This window comes from Phyllopteryx taeniolatus, chromosome 6 (genome assembly GCF_024500385.1).
Source record: "Phyllopteryx taeniolatus isolate TA_2022b chromosome 6, UOR_Ptae_1.2, whole genome shotgun sequence".
Lineage (NCBI taxonomy): Eukaryota > Metazoa > Chordata > Actinopteri > Syngnathiformes > Syngnathidae > Phyllopteryx > Phyllopteryx taeniolatus.
In genome coordinates, this window is record NC_084507.1 from 18,210,740 (window position 1) to 18,228,189 (window position 17,450).

General features: G+C 40.2%; 1 protein-coding gene across 6 annotated transcripts in view; it reads right to left on the reverse strand.

The window, feature by feature from the left end:
• Positions 1 to 1,242: 1,242 nt before the first annotated feature.
• Positions 1,243 to 17,450, reverse strand: part of prkcg (protein kinase C, gamma) — a 42,581-nt gene continuing 26,373 nt past the window's right edge. For 4 of the 6 annotated variants that reach the window (XM_061777744.1, XM_061777745.1, XM_061777746.1 and 1 more), the window contains 9 exons: positions 15,971 to 16,168; positions 13,245 to 13,418; positions 11,114 to 11,205; positions 10,636 to 10,698; positions 10,339 to 10,477; positions 7,754 to 7,834; positions 7,571 to 7,678; positions 6,454 to 6,594; positions 1,243 to 5,689 (listed from right to left, as the gene is read on the reverse strand). In XM_061777744.1, the coding sequence (XP_061633728.1) occupies positions 5,528 to 5,689; positions 6,454 to 6,594; positions 7,571 to 7,678; positions 7,754 to 7,834; positions 10,339 to 10,477; positions 10,636 to 10,698; positions 11,114 to 11,205; positions 13,245 to 13,418; positions 15,971 to 16,168 (1,158 nt within the window). In that variant the 3' untranslated portion in view covers positions 1,243 to 5,527. The remainder of the gene's footprint in view (positions 5,690 to 6,453; positions 6,595 to 7,570; positions 7,679 to 7,753; positions 7,835 to 10,338; positions 10,478 to 10,635; positions 10,699 to 11,113; positions 11,206 to 13,244; positions 13,419 to 15,970; positions 16,169 to 17,450) is intronic. The other 2 variants (XR_009789177.1, XR_009789176.1) reach the window with 2 other exon arrangements.

Here is a 17,450-nt window from a genome sequence, read left to right on the forward strand (position 1 = left end):
ATTCAAACGTCCCCCCAAAATTAAGAATATTATAAAAATATCATTCTATGATATTATAGAAGAATATTGAAGAATATATAGAAGAATATTGACTAATTCTATCTGTCAAACAAACTTCTTGTGAAGTTAGTTGTCAAAATACAGCACTCGCATCTCAAGGTTGCAGTCACAAGTCAAAGCATAAAATCGGCCAATCGACCGCTCGTATCTCAAAAAAGTCATTAGTTGGTTCACGGAAGGCACCACTGTATATACTTTTGTGCTGCAAGCCAAAATTTGATTCACGAGTGAGCTGTGAGTGAAGTGAAGTGTTTAGCCGTTTGTCAAAACCAAACAAATACAAAATGAAAACGTTTGCAAGGAAAACAGAGAACATGCTAACACTGAACTAACCGCGTGGTAAACGACCAACGAGACTGACTGCATCTTCAGATGTTGCTCACTAGGCCACACCCCTTAATGCCGCACGTCAACACACAAATGTACTACAGCGTGTGTGACTTTCAGCTTGATTACACTGGTGACTGGAGCCTATTGAGGCGGGGTACACCCTGAACTGGTTGCCAGTCAATTGGATGGAACGTAGACAAATAACCATTTACACTCATATTCACAACTCTGGGCCATTTACAGTATATACGTCACTGTATTTAACTAGGAATCATGTTGAATGATTTTGAAAACCCACACTCCACACAGGAAGGCCCAAGGTGAGATTCACTCTTGACTGTGAGGCAAATGTGGTAACCACTAACTCACAGTGCTGCCTGCGGTGTAGTGTTATCAACAGATAAAAAAAACAAAAAACAAAAAAAACAACACCTTTTGACAGGATGATTTAAAGCCACCAGCACAAAATGAACACTGTGAAGAGACATGAAGGACGTTGGAGTGATGAAGGGCAGATACAGTACAGTACAGGACGTGAGCGGGGGAGGCGGAGAAGGAGAGAGGGAGAACTTGATAAGATTTTAATGTGAAGGTCAACTTGTTAGACTCTCTAAGGGGGTATTAGTCCCATCACAATTCTGGAAAGGAGGGAGGGGGAGCAGAAGGAGGAGGGTGGGAACATGAGCTGCCCTCGAGAGGGTTTTGCTGCTTTGGCAAGTACAGTACTACAGTAAATAGAGGGCTCAGCAACTTCTGTGTATGTGTGTGTGCGTGCTTGAGGTTGCATTTTTGCGCATATGTGTGAAAGTGGGAGGTGGTGGGGGGTAACAGAAAGGCGATAAGGCGAGAAGCTGTTTGTTTCACCGCAGCTTCATCGCTGCACTTTATTCATCTTTACTTATCAATTTGCCGCATGTTTTCCCCATCACAATCAACACACAGAATAGATAAACAAAGTCATTTTCTAAACGACTGGGATTGTTTGTGCTATCGAGAAAAAAACAAAAAAAAAGTTCAGATTTGATGTATGGTGTCACTTAAGCTTGGCATGGTGGGATTTTGTTGAGGAAATAATCATGAATATGCTGGAAAAAAAGTGAAGTGGGTGAAAGATTGGGATGTACGAGGTGCCAGATCAAAGCTACAATTTGGGAAATAAGCGGAGCCGTATGGAAAGTGGAAGTGATCATTCTATAGCTTTGATATCCAGCCCAAGGTCTGTGTACTAGCACACTCTTTGTCCTCACTGTAAAGACAATTCAGCGCACTAGTAGAACAACAAGGGCACCCTAGAAGAACGACTGTATCTCATTCGTAAAGTTTTTTTCTCCCAATGACTACCTTTCACTAGTCTATGACAAATACTGCACACTAGTAGGGCAACTTTGGCATACTGGGACAACTTCATGTTACGAGTGAGGCAAAATTGCACGAGTTTACATCTGCATGCCACAAGGAATATAAGGGAAGTACTAGATATTAACAAGTAGAATTGTATGCATCTAGTACTACTAGTGGCATGTAGTTGTCAATTTGTTACAACCCGAATTCCAATGAAGTTGGGACGTTATGTTAAACATAAATAAAAACAGAATACAATGATTTGCAAATCATGTTCAACCTATATTTAATTGAATACACTACAAAAACAAGATATTTAATGTTCAAACTGATAAACTTGATTGTTTTTAGCAAATAATCATTAACTTTGAATTTTATAGCTGCAACACGTTCCAAAAAAGCTGGGACAAGTGGCAAAAAAGACTGAGAAAGTTGAGGAATGCTCATTTAACACCTGTTTGGAACATCCCACAGGTGAACAGGCTAATTGGGAACAGATGGGTGCCATGATTGGGTATAAAAGGAGCTTCCCTGAATTTCTCAGTCATTCACAAGCAAAGATGGGGCGAGGTTCATCTCTTTGTGAACAAGTGCGTGAGAAAATAGTCGAACAGTTTAAAGACAATGTTTCTCAACGTACAGTTGCAAGGAATTCACTAAATCATAATTCAGTGCACAAGTAGAACAAGTAGGATTCAGTAGAAGAATGACTGTGTCTTACTTGTTGTCTTTTCCATTACTGCCTTCCACTATTGTATGGCATTTCTGCACATTAACAGGATATCTTTGGCATACTAGTAGGGCAGCTATGTCACCAGTGAGGCAAAACTTTGCACGAGTTGATGTCTGCGGAATACTACTACTACTAGGCAGGCACTACATGTTAACTAGCAGATTTTTATGTCACTAGAAATACTAGTAGCACAGTTTTGCCTCACTAGTAACATGTACAAGTACTTTTAAGCTAGATATCAAGGATATTGAACAAACGCTCAAACGGCTTTCCATGAAGTCATTTGAGCATTTATATAACATTTAAAGACAATTGAGTGCACTAGTAGAACATCTGGGTCTTACTTGTAACTTTTTTTTTACCCCCACTGCTGCCCACTTGTTAGTCGTGAGGCAAACCTACTGTTGGTCATTTTGTTGCAACTAGTAGGGTACAGGAGGCTACTAGTGTGTGACACATGCCTACTAGTTGGGCCTAGTAGTCTTATGAGTGAAGCTCAGTAGTTTACTACAAGGTTTAATTGCGTACTATTAGGCAAAAGTGGCATTAGTAATGGAATAAAATGTTATTAGTAATTGTCTTACTATAATACTACACAGACCTTAAGATGGATATCAAGGATATTGAATAAACGCTCAATCGGCTTTCCATATGAGCCACCTGGCCAGGCTGAGATAGCGCCCGATGACAGTTGATGCTATTATTTGCTCGCCATATTGAACTGTTTCCAGAGAGCCGCGCTTTTTAATTACAACTAATCGATGATGCTGCCAGGACGTCACAGCAGACCAGAAAACCTCTGCACAAGCTCACGCACCTGGAGTTTTAAGTCTCTTACAAAATTAAGTTGGGCTTTTTAGAGTGTATAAAAACTATAAAAAAAAATGGGCTCAAAGTAGTGGCCGAATTTGAGGTGGTGAAGGATTATGATGACAGACAGAATGGGAGGCGGTGCTTGAAGCCCGCGTCCACTGTCAGTGTGGCTTCTGAGTGGGTCGGGTTAGGTCTGTGCTTGTGTGTGCGACGTTGATTTTGGAGGTCAAGCGAGCCCACAGGAAGATGACGGAGTGGCGTTCAATGGGACTTGTCTAAATAAAATACATCAAATTAAAATAAAATACATAAAATGAAATCAAATTAAAAAAAAGATCATTCAATTGAATTGATAAAAAATACATATAATAGAGTAGAATTAATAAATATATATTATATATATATGTTAAGATAAAAAAAAACATTAAATGCAATATAAAAAAGAAATAAAATTCATATAAAAAGAATGAACATTAATATAAATAAAGTACAATAAATTAATACCATAATAACATTTAAATAAACTGAAATAGAATCATTTGCAAATGAATAAAATGAAAAAAACATATATTCTCATTAAAAATAATGAAATTAATGAATAAAATCTAATAAATGAAAAAAAACCTATCAATCCATCCATCCATTTTCCGTAGCGCTTAACCTCACTAGGGTCGCGGGAGTGTTGGAGGCTATCCCAGCTGACTCTGGGCGAGAGGCGTGGTACACCCGTACTGGTCGCCACCCAATCGCAGGGCACAGAGAAACAAACAACCATTCGCAATCACAGTCACACTTACGGATAATTTAGAGTCTTCAATTAACCTACCATGCATGTTTTTGGAATGTGGAAGGAAACTGGAGTACCTGGAGAAAACCCACAATGGCACGGGGAGAACATGCAAACTCCGGTCTTGAACCCAGGTCCTCAGAACTGTGAGGCAGACGTGCTAACCAGTCCTTCACCAGGCTGCCCAAAATAAAAGTAAGAATAAACAAATACAAAAAAATAAAATTTGTACAGAAAGAAAATAAATGAAATAAAATTAAATAAAACCAAATATATAAATAAATAGAATACACTACATAAACATTTAAAAAACGGAATTACTGGAATTAAAAATTCAAAACATGGAAATAAAATGGAATGAGTCAGTAAGAAAAATCAGTGAAATATGAAAAAAAGAAAACTAATTAAATATAATGTAAAATGGGTTAAATAAAAACAGAAAATGAGTAAAATTTAATTAAATCAAAAACATACAATTAAAAATAAATTATATCAATGTTAAATAAAATAATAGATAATTAATTAAAAATAATTAAAAACTATAGTAAATCACATAAAAACAGGAAAATAAAATGAAATAAAATAAATAAACAGAATACATTACATTAAACATAACATTAAAAAGTAAATAAAATTAACTAAACCTGACAAAAATGAAAACAACACAAAATTATGTTAATAAATACTGTAATAAAAATAACAATAATGAATACAAATAAAAATGCCCATATTCAATTGGTGTGGCTTGGAAATTTGGAATACATATCATTGGTCTAAATAGCTGGGAATAAATACAATCTTCACCTTGTGAATAGTCCACCACTAGATTTGTTGCTTTCATGATCATTTCCCCAAAACACAGGACAAATACTGATATAAAACACAAAACTGATCGTTGTGAAACGGACCAAAGAAGTACATAATAATTTTGGTTTAAAAATCTGGATAAATGTTTAGAAATGTACTTTTACCGTTGTCATCAAAGCAGTCATCCACTTCTGAAAACTTTGTCATCTGTTCATCATCATTCATGAAATCGGAGGGACAACTCCTGTAAGTACATTCTAGTTGCATTTGGTCATTTTGTTGCTAAAACAACAAATATAATGGTGGCCTAATACTTTGTGCACCAGTGTAATGTAATCTCTAATTAAAGGATTTTTATTGAAATACATCTGCTGCCCACATATAACATGTCTATGTGCTGTATTTCTGGGAACCTCTACAGAAATTGAGTCAAATAGATTCTATATAATCTGCATGCAAAATGATAAAAGTGATTCTGCTATTATTTCCAAAAACAACTCTTACATGGCGCTCTACAACACTGGCATTCTTTGCATTATTGCAACATATTTAAATCTGTCTAGCAGGATTAAATTCATGGGAGTCCTGGTATTGAACGGAGTTGTGAGAGGTCGCAGTATAAAACTAGACTATTTGCATGGTAGGTTAGGTTATTTTTAGACTGCAGTTAGGGGTGACGGAGCAAACTCTGGGTTGAGAAAGGAGAAGCCCTGGAAGTCCTCCTGGTTGACGGCTGCCAGCACATCCGGGTCCGAGGGAGTGAGCGCCGACGGGGCCGCCGTGAAGAACTTGTCGAAGTTTTCCCCTTTTTTCCCGCCCTGTTGAAAGTGAACAGGATTAATAAGAATTGGATTTTTGTAACCGGACCAAAAAATATGCCTCTGAAGTAACGCAAATCTTAGTGCCATCATATATGACGACACATGAGCATATATTCTATTTTGCTTTTTCCTTGTTTTTTTTTTTTTTTTAACCTATTTTTATACGTCTGTTCCTGCCAGCGGGCTATTTATTTCCAACAGTCAATTCTCTTCCTTTCATAGCATTTCTCTTGGCTGCATGCTTCTATCACATGTACTATATGTATATGTATGTTAGAATTTTTTTTTCAGATTTCAGCCTCCATGTATTGCCATGACAATCAAATCTGCCCTGAATCAGTACTGCTGGCCAATCTAAATTAAACTATATTAGCAACAGGGCTGTTTCTTGTAACCAATCAGATTAGAAATTTGGAGCAGTTCAGAAACTATATTCAAAGTTGGCTGCTCAAGTTTTGCTCTGACCAACCAATCAGAGGACGGTAAAATGCTGATTTCATCATGGGGCAGTGTTGTGACTCTGTGAGGATGAATTTGAAATCTGATTGGTTAAAGAAGCAGTCCCACTACTAACACAGTTTAGGTCACATCAACCAGGCCTATGGAACAAATACATTAGCATTTAAGTTGTAGCTAGATGTACTGTAGGTCATTACTTCTGATGAAGTACTGAGAAGAGCAATGATGGGGGGGGGGGGGGGGGGGGGAATCATGGTTGTAGAAGAATGGCAGGTATAAGAAACCAGAGATGTTGGACTGACAGATCTGGGGATGAAGGGCGGCGGGATCTCCAGCCTCTCCAGACGGTCCCAGTCCATCCAGCGGAAGAACGGATGCTCCCTGATCTCACGTTCGGCGTCCTCTCCTCCACCGAGGCGCTTGCCGGGGTGCTTTGTCAGGAGCTTCAGTTGGAAAAAAGAAAAGAAAAGATGACCTTCAAAAACAGTGTGGGATTACAAGTATATCTTATTCTCCTCTTGATTTCATAACCTCCATCGATGCATTTTCAATAGCTCTTGTCCAAATTTGAGTTGTGGGGAGCTACAGCGTAGCACAGTTGACAGTTGGGCAAAAGGCGGGGTGCACCTTGGCTATTCCAACTACAGGAAGTGAAAACAGACAAAAGTATGGAGTTGGTCCCCATTTTGTAGCTTTGTATAATAGCTTGCACTCTTCCAGGAAGTCTTTCAGCAAGATTTTGAACTTTGCCCATTTAAGAGGTTACTCTGTCTCTGTTGTAGTTAATCCAAAAGATGTTTGATGCCAGTTCTTCCACACCAATATCATCCAAGCATTACTTTATAAACTGTGCCTGTTGCACATATTGTTCCCACAAAGTTGGAAGAAAACAATTGTCAAAGGTGTGGTCCAACCCTCAATTAATTACCTAATTGATAGAGCCGTTTGTCCCAACTCTTTTGATCATACAGTGTAGGCAAAAGAATCATTGCCTAAGTACAGTTCAGTTGTATTTAACTGTTTCGTACAATTGTTTGTTTTTCAAACTGTTTGTTTTGCAACTTTTATTTAGGTAGAACTGTACTTAATATATATGTGCAATACAGTTTAATTGAATCAATATTTAAGTAGAATTTTGTATTTTTTATTATTTAGGGTTAATTTTAAAACTGTGTATACAGTAATGTTACAGTGGATTACAATAATATCAAATATACTTTTTAAGAATAAAGCTGCTGCCTCATTTTAATAATAATAATAATAATAATAATTAAAATATTTTTTATTTCAATACTATTTTGAAGGTCTACACGCTGCTGTATTTTAATGTTGGTCATGATGGTGGTACTTGGAGAGCTCAGTATGTTTTTGAGGTGGCTAAGTTCAAGAAGCACTGATATAGTGCGTCTGCATACGTACTCCCTTGCAGATGGCGACAGCTTCACGGGAGAGACTCTTGGGGTAGGAAACACACTGTTCCATGATGGACTGGAAAAGTTCCTCCTCATCGATGCCGTCAAAAGGCGGCTGGAAAAAATAAAGTGCAATAAAAAAAAACAACAACAACAACAGACAGAAACTTAACAAGGTTGTGTATAATACCTGTCCTGCCAACATTTCATAGAGCAACACTCCAAATGACCACCAGTCCACCGCTTTGTTGTAGGGCTGATAGGCCACAATCTGCAAATAAGGAAGAATTGGTCATTAAGTCCCAGTTCTACTATTTTCAGCTTCGTATGCAAGTTTTGGCTTTCCATTGTGGCTTTAGATTCATAAATCAAATTTCCATGTGTCTTTAGGTTGGTGTGAATGACAGATAATTAAATGGAGATTATTGGATCTTAAGTGGCGGGTAGAAGTGCTGAAATGAAACATATAGTCAGGGGTCTGGACTTGTGATAGTGTGACTTTTGAATTGAATTCAACACGCCTTAGTGGGGATCCGGGGAAGACACTTGAGCCCAGGGGTTATCAGAGTGAAGTGAATCTTGCTGGATGGAAAAGTTGCATGAGTGGTGTGAAGTCACAAAGTACAAATACTTTGTTACTGTACTAAAGTAGATTTTGCCGGTATCTGCATCAGTTAGAGGTGCAACAATGGATCGATTAATTGACAACTTATGAATTGTCAAATTAAATGACAACTATTTTGATAATTAATTAATCATTCAGAGATTTTGTTTAACTTAAAATTGTCCAAATTCTCAGAATTTCCGCTGCTCAACTGTATATATTCTCTCATTTCTGTAGTCCTCCATGAAAGCAGACTGATTATCTTCGTGTCTAATCAAAATAAGACATTTGCAAACATCTGATTTTATTTTGGAAAATAATGGTAAACATTTTGACCTTTTTTCTGACATGTTACGGACCAAACCGGTAACTGAATCATTATCAGTTTATGAACTGTCAATTTGAAATAATATTTTGTTTCTTCAATAAAGCGATGGAAATTGAATAATATTTTTATACTATTCATTGATTAATCAACAAAATAATGGACAGATTAATAGATTATTAAAATTATGGTTAGTTCCAGTCGTACTTGAGTATTTATTTTTCTGATGAGTTTTTACTTTTACTCCATTTGAAAACAGATATCTGTATCTTCTACTCATTACGCTGTTAAAATAGTTTTGCCACTTTTGTAACCTCATCGAATGACGACACAGCGTAGAAATGTTTTACTTTTACTCAAGTAAAGATGTTGGATTGGTACAGTATTTCAGTTTTCTTACCACAGTATTGTTATTATTATTATTGTTTTTTTTAACAGTATAAGTAATTGTATTTAAGTACAGTTCTTTTAAGAAAGTAACTAAGTACTTTTGCCACCTCAGGTACAAAGTGTTGCATTAGCGAGAGTGAATGCATGAATGAGTATAGAAATGTGGGGGGAAAAAACAGGAATATGTTCACATGTGTGTGTGTGTGTGTATCTCACAGCCCCCTGGGGAGAGTATATTGTATCGCAACCAAAGTGTCAAACGCAACAGAATCAATGGGTGTTTACATAAGAGAGTCAATACTCAGGGGCCCCCTATGTTTATCAAAGATGTGCACAACAGTCACGTTCTCTCTTTTGTCTCTCCCAGTTGTTCATGTCTGCTACTCCTTCAATTGCCCCCTGCACACACACAAACACACGCACACGCACACACATGCCGTACTGTAAACACGATTCATCACACGGTGCAAATACCTTTTTGTTCAGTGTTTGCGGGCCAGCTGGATTAATTTGTGTTTGAGATTTTTCCAATAGTTTTAGCACTTTCTCAACCATACATACATGCGCGGGGGACTTCATCAGTCACTCTTGTCAAGCGTGGTACTAAGAGAGCACCAATGGTGATACAAGGTCTCTGAAGGACAGTGGTGGTTTTGCGGCGGTGTGTGTTGCAAGCCCCCGCTGTGCTAATTGAATTGGCTAATGACTGGAAAAAAAACACTGACAAGGTCACAGGGGAGGAATGAAGGGAGACTGCAGTGACGGCTGCAGGTAAAAGAAGAACAAGAGAGGAAACCAGCCCAAGCGGTGCAGTTCAGTATGTTTGGGTTGGTTAGGTTTGATGTGGCTCATGTGGGAGGGATGGCCATAGCTGTGTAGGGGAGTGGTAAGCGTTCAGGGTCAGCAACCAAACAGTTTCTAACTGCTACAAGATGGCGGCTAACCAATACTTTTTTTCTAAATGAAGGTCCTCAACTTACTTCCACATAGTTCCTTGACACAAGGATCCCACAAGATGGCAGCAAAGCATTAATTTCTTTTAAATGAAGCTCCTCAACTCACTTCAAAATAGTTCCTTGAAAACAGGATGCCAGTAGATGGTGGCAAAGCAGTAATTTTGTTAAAATCAAGCTCCTCAACTTACTTCAACATAGTTCCTGGGCACAAGGATGCCACCAGATGGCGGAAAAGCGCTTTTGTGACTTGAGCAAAAAAAAAAAAAAAAAAAAAAAAAAAACAGAAAATAGGAGTTTTTCAGCAACTAACGGAGGACAGGTCTCCACCCAAAAATGTGTGAAAAGTCAAATTTGCGCATATGCGGGGTTCACTTTACTGTAGTCTGATAGATGGTTGTCAAAAATTGGCACTGAGCAGTGAATTTGGCACAACCTTTGACGATGAAAACGAAGTACCAAATAGCCCTTCTTGGCAGTCCAAAAACAGGGTGTTGGCCTACCTCGGGAGCGATGTAGTCTGGGGTTCCACAGAACGTGTGCGTGCTGTCGCCTTCAAACATTCCCTCCCTGCACATCCCAAAGTCGGCGATCTTAATGTGGCCCTCGCTGTCCAGCAGCACATTGTCCAGCTTTAGATCCCTGATGAAAGGTGGGACGACACGCTCTATGATTCATTTTGATGGATACCAGCTTTAAAAGAGTCGTTTGCTGAGAAAGACAAGAGCGATGTGGCTTTTGCTCGCTGCACTGCGGAGGAACGACTCAGGCCCCCAAATGTGACATAAATCAGCTTTTACCTGTAGATGATCCCTTTGCTGTGGAGGAAGAAGAGGCCCACTGCTATCTCTGCTGCGTAAAACCTGCAGGTGGAGAGAGAGTGAGAAAGAGAGCGTGAGAAAGAAAGAAAGAAAGAGAGAGAGAGAGAGAGAGAGAGAGAGAGAGAGCGAGAGCTTGCTTTAGTGCGTGTACCAGGAAATAAAAGTAAATCAAAAGAGGAAGCATGACAAGAAGAGGCAGCAGGGTGATGAAAGGCGGCGGAAGCAACTAGATGAAAGGCAAATAAAAAATTGAGCAATAGGGTAAGAATTAGTTTTGGATGATTGATCAAAGATTATTGGATGACGAGGATGAGAAGACAAGATTAGTGGGAGGAGGCAGTCGCTCCTCCAGCTGAGGACTTTTTCAAGAGTCGCCAAGAATAATGAACAAAGCGGCGAGATAAGTACACGCGTCCAAGACGAGCAACGAAGACGCCGTGGAGATAAGAGCACATACGCTGCGTGAGGCTCTTTGAACTTCCCGATGATCTGAATGTGAAACATCAGGTCTCCTCCATTGACGTATTCCATCACATAGTACAGGCGGTCCTGTTGAAATACACACATGGTTCACAGTTAAGAAACAATCTGTAGGATGCTTGTTGGAAAGTGCAAAATAATTATTTCATGTACAGTGGAACCTTGATTTAACAGACTTTGGATTTAATGGACAGGAAATAGTGTCCATTTGGAACTGAAAATGTCTCTTTGTACATTAGCTGACAAAGTCTGTTAGTTCCAGAATTGGCCGCTGTTGTTTACTGACCCTGTGGCAGAATCAACAGACTGGTACCCGTATTTCCGGTTTCTGGGTTGTGTCGCTGTTGTCACAGATATGAAGACTAGAATCGACTAATAGACATGCCTAAGTGGTAGCCATGTTAGCATTAAAGGCAACGCATGGACATTAGCTTAGTGTCGCCGTAGGCGCGCAGCTCAAAAGGGGTGTCGTTTCTACCAATTCGTACAATATTTATGGCTTGTTTGCTCCAGAGCTTGTGTCTCATCTCTCGAACATGCTATTCTGATTTTGGTACAGTATACAGTTGTGTTTTTATCAACACCTGTTCTATGGCATCCAATCATAATGGAGGTGAAAAAAGGAAGCGCGCTAACCTTGTGGGTCATGAAAGAGACCCTTGACTAGCCCCCACAACAACTTTCTACACGCATGTCATATTATCACCCCTCCCAAGCACCAGTGAGGTAAGTTTGGATAAACTTAAAAACTTTTCAAACATTTTCAAACTCTTTTATTTTTGTTTAAATATTTTTTTTCACCATACTGTACCTTTTTAGGAGATGAAAAAAAGGGCTTCAATTTAACGGACAATCGGCTTGAACGGACGAACGACCCAGCCCACCACCGTATTAGTCCATTAAATCAAGGTTCCACCATATTATTCTAAGTCCTGAGAGGACCATATAGCCCAAAATGTCATGCAGGCTTGTGAATTGGATGTTGGAGGTTTTGTGGTACATTTGGGACCATCTGTAGCCAAGGTGGGCAAACCTCTTTAATCCAGCCTGCCAAGCATTTATTATCAAGAGTCCTATTATCCATCCATCCATCCATTTTCTGAGCCGCTTATCCTCACAAGGGTCGCGGGAGTGCTGGAGCCTATCCCAGCTGTCATCGGGCAGGAGGCGGGGTACACCCTGAACTGGTTGCCAGCCAATTGCAGGGCACATATAAACAAACAACCATTCGCACTCACATTCACACCTAGAGACAATTTAGAGACTTCAATCAACCTACCATGCATGTTTTTGGGATGTGGGAGGAAACCGGAGTGCCCGGAGAAAACCCACACAGGCACGGGGAGAACATGCAAACTCCACACAGGCGGGGCCGGGGATTGAACCCCGGTCCTCAGAACTGTGAGGCAGACGCTCTAACCAGTCGTCCACCGTGCCGCCGAGTCCTATAATATTTGCTTAGTTTGGCCCCCCACATCCTGAAAATTGTTAATTAAAATGCAATTGATTAATTTTGAATGCTTTTTGTATTAATTTTTCTCAGTAAATACAGTTGTGCCCAAGTTAATTAGTGCCTTAATTTTTTAAAATGTATTTATATTCCCTTTTATTTTGTTTTTATACAATACAGTGCTATTCAAAATGTGTTTTTTGGGGAGCTGTAAGGGCTTAATGGCATGTGAATGCATTTGAATGGGGAAAAGTGATTTTCTATATGAGCAAATTAAACTTTGTATGAATAAATTCATTTCGTAAGGTACCACTGTAGCTGATTATATTTATTGTAAACAATACATTTTAGGGCTGGGGTTAGGAGTTATATTTATTTAAATCATGATACATAATTGGTTATTTAATTATAATTTCATTATCCATCCATCCATTTTCCATACCTCTTATCCTCTCTAGAGTCACTATAAATAATACAATTAAAAACATGAGAAAGAATGATTTTTCTATTATCAAAGAAAACTATTTTATGTACTTTAGATACACATTTTAACTTTAATATTTATTTATTTTTAACGCATCCCATCTGTCTGTTTATAAACTAAATGTGTCGCTTGAGGGAAAATGTTTGCCTGTAACTGCTCCACATGCATACACACCTCAGTCTGGAAGGCGCAGTAGAGCGACGTGAGAAAGTGGGGACGCATCTGCAGCGCCAAGACCCTCCTCTCCACCAGGGCGCTCTCCGTGTCCTCGTCCTGGAAGAGGACGTCCTTTTTCAGGACCTTGACGGCGAACAGACGCTCGCTGCCTCGCTCCTCTGCCAGCAGCACCTGAGAGGGTGAGAAAAGTTGAAGTTTCATTTGGTGCAAAAGCTTAAAAAAAATTCCAAACCACTAGAAAATCGTTATTCATTTACTACAACTAATGTATCTTTGTTCATCTATTTATGCCAGCTATGAATATTGACAGGCAGAACAATTAAATGTTCTTCCACTTAATGTAAGACGGTAAAATTAACCCGTGTAGCCACCTGTTGCAACAAATTAATAGCTTTAAGTTAAATTAAACAGGGTATGTAAGCACATTTGTGAGCACATTGAAACAAGATCATCATTCAGTATTCATACTGATATTTTTGTTTGGTGGTGTGCTGGGAAATGTTTCAGATGTAAAATATGTGCCTTGGCTCAATAAAGGTTGGCAAACATTGATCTGACGTGATGAGAGCCAATGTGTGGCATTGCATTCAATTACAGCAAAGGGACAACAATATGATTTTAGTGCAATAATGAATGATACAGTCAGTAGAAATTATTTTTAATTTGATTATTTTTAGTTTGCAGCTATATAACATCATGACCATTTACACAATGTAATGGGATCCAATATAAGATCTACATGAAAATTGTGCCTATACAAAGATGTGAATTTTAAAGTGGAGTCGTAAATAAACCGGTGTTTATTTATAGAGCACAACAACTACACTACAGTACTTGGCTTCAAGGGAAAAAGCTGAATACATTCAAAGCTTACTTGAATGTGACTCAGAATGCATTTCCCTGTAAGGCTTTATGTTCTTGCTTCGCTTTTGCACGTGCCAACTGTCGCGTGGTCAGTGTGTCATCAGTGATCCATGTCATCCTGTCGTGTGCATTGCGGGCATCCTAAAAATCATGCACGTGCTGCCGCTATTAGGACGGATGCCCGTGCTTGTTGTGGCGAAATGACTGAAAATAACATTTAATTAATGCTCCCCATATTTCAAGGCACATTAATGTCAAAATGGGCAAAAGGCACTTGTGTTTTTTAATCAGAAACTACAGCTAGGGGTTGCTCTAAAAGCTAATGATGCTATAATTTTCTACAAGATTTTAGGAAAAGAACTAATGGAAAGCCCTTGGCTGAGAAAGAGTCTTGGCGACATTGCAGAGCTGTGTGATAATGTTTACTTGCTATAGAATCTTAATTCACTTTACAATTAGTAGGCTGTGTGTGTGCATGCTCTCTGTGTGCTTACAGGGATATTGATGACCTGCCACTCATTGACAGAAACCCTGTCCACCTCTTCCATCCAATACGGGTGTTCCTTTGCCTATTTGCAGATTTTTAAAAACATTATTTTAACCTAGCTTCCATTATTTACTGAAAAACACTGAAATTCACAAGATGGCACCAAAGCCCTGTCTGAAAATGGTAGCCCTTTGGCCCCATCTTGTGGCATCCTGGTGCTAAAGAACTATGTTGAAGTGAGCAGAGGCACTTTTATTTATAGGCTAAAGCCGTGTCTAATACAAAAGTAACGCTTTGGTGCCATCTGGTGGCATCTACAGGTAATTATAAACCTCTTGCCCGTTGAAAGCTGGGATAGGCTCCAGCACTCCCGTGACCCTTGTGAGGATAATCGGCTCAGAAAATGGATGGATGGATGAATATTTTTAACAACAAACTGAATTTCAAATTTAAAGTCATGGCAATTTGGGACAAGCAAATATGCTTGTACTTGTAATGCTTTCACCTGAGCTTTAAAAAAAAAACAAATAATAAAAAAAACAAAAAACAAATAGAGAATAGGTTCCCTGTAATCATGTCTTTCAATGTGAGATTACATTTAATTACAATTGAAAAGCTTCATCGAATGAATCATGGATCAATTGTGTGCTCTGTATGATTTATACCATCATAATATAAAGATCTTTTTTTTTTTAAAAGCACATTTGAGTATAAGAGAGAGTACTAGAGTAGTTCCCCTGGTATTTAATAGATTTTTCCATTTAAAAATGCAATTGGTCACACATGGAATGTTATAAATCCCATGCATAGTGCTCTTTCTCTCTTGCCTACTTGTTATCCCATTTCCTCTTGGCCATTTTGTCACTTCCCGCTTCATCGTAATCCTCTCCTTTCCTATCTGTGTGTGCCTCCCTCCCTCAACAGCCTCAAGTCTCCCTCCTTCCTTCCTCCACCCCCCCCCCCCCCCCCCCTTTAAACATCCATCTTACGTAAGTTGAGCTCTATTTCTCCCGTCCCCTGTTAAGACTCTCATCTGACAGTTATGAAACAGCACAGGGGAGCTGTAAGACGAGGCAGAAGGACTCCAAACGCCACTCTCTTCATCACGGTTCATTTACAGGAAGGGTGAGGGGGTTACAAAGTGAAAATGGAGAACAGAGGCTCCCCAGGAAGGAGCACCTCCAGGAGGAGCATCTGCTTGCCAGCCAGCCTGAGCTCACGACTGCTGACAGCATAAAAGACGAACCCTTGAATTAATCATCAGCCTCTGTTGCAGGGGAGGGACAATGAGCTGAGGAGCTCCCATTTTAATTTTCCTACATGAAGGTCAATCCATCAACAGAAGACATTATTTCAAAAAGAAGATGTTTACCTTGCCAAAACTGCCTTTTCCGAGCACCATGAGGAAGTTGAAGTCGTGGATGCCCACTCTGCCCTTGCCCTGCGCGTGGGAGTCGGGGGGCAGACAGGAGGGGACGGGGGTCAGGGGCAGGGCCACAGGGAGGGGTTCGGGCAGGATGGCGGGTCCGACTTGAGGCAACGTGGGCGTGGTGCCGTCTGGCTGAGGCTCCTGCAGAGCAACACATGATTAGATGCGGTCCAAACACTCAACCAACGTCAACCTCAAGTTCACCTCTCCGGGTTTTAATTGAAGACAGGCAGAGCAAGCCTGCACCCTGGTGGGAAGAGAGCAGGGATCCTCACTAATATACAGTCTTACCTTGACATAACATTTCATTAATACAGTGACCACTCGTATCTCAAATCATCTTTCCCTATTGAAATGACTAGAGATACCATTAATCCGTTCCAGCTTGCCCCCCAAAAAACCACAAAAATGTTGTAATGTGTTTTTAAAAAAAAGGAAACTAGCCCATTTAAAACCCATTTAACAGAGTCAGACCTTATAGCTCTGTGAAAATACAACACGTCTCAGTATGATGCACTACAGCACTGCAAACTACAACCCACAACAATAAACATACTGTTAAATGAATACTTCTCTGACAGTGCTAATCAAAATTGAGCATTAATATCTTTGTAAAGGCAGATGTTTGTATTGGATCTCATTAGATAGCACAGGTGTCCCTAACGTGTGCTGCGATATATCTAGTGACTTATTTTATTTGCTCAGATAGCGCTCCCGCTGGGGACTCCATCGTTCTGCTGGGGGACTTCAATGCTCACGTGGGCAATGACAGTGAGACCTGGAAGGGCGTGATTGGGAGGAACGGCCCCCCCGATCAGAACCTGAGCAGTGTTCTGTTATTGGACTTCTGTGCTCGTCACGGATTGTCCATAACGAACACCATGTTCAAGCATAAGGGTGTCCACACGTGCACTTAGCACCAGGACACCCTAGGTCGCAGTTCGATGATCGACTTTGTGGTTGTGTCATCGGACTTGCGGCCGCATGTCTTGGACAATCGGGTGAAGAGAGGGGCAGAGCTGTCAACTGATCACCACCTGGTGGTGAGTTGGCTCCGTTGGTGGGGGAAGATGCCGGTCCGACGTGGCAGGCCCAAACGTATTGTGAGGGTCTGCTGGGAACGTCTGGCAGAATCCCCTGTCAGAAGGAGTTTCAACTCCCACTTACGACAGAACTTTGCTCATGTTCCGGGGGAGGCGGGGGACATCGAGTTCGAGTGGACAATGTTCCGCGCCTCCATTGCTGAGGTGGCCGACTGGAGCTGTGGCCGTAAGGTGGTCGGTGCCTGTCGTGGCGGCGATCGAACCCGTTGGTGGACACCAACGGTGAGGGATGCCGTCAAGCTGAAGAAGGAGTCCTATCTGGCCTTTTTGGCCTGTGGGACTCAGTCGGAAAAGGGTGGCATCCACTCTCCAGGTCGGGG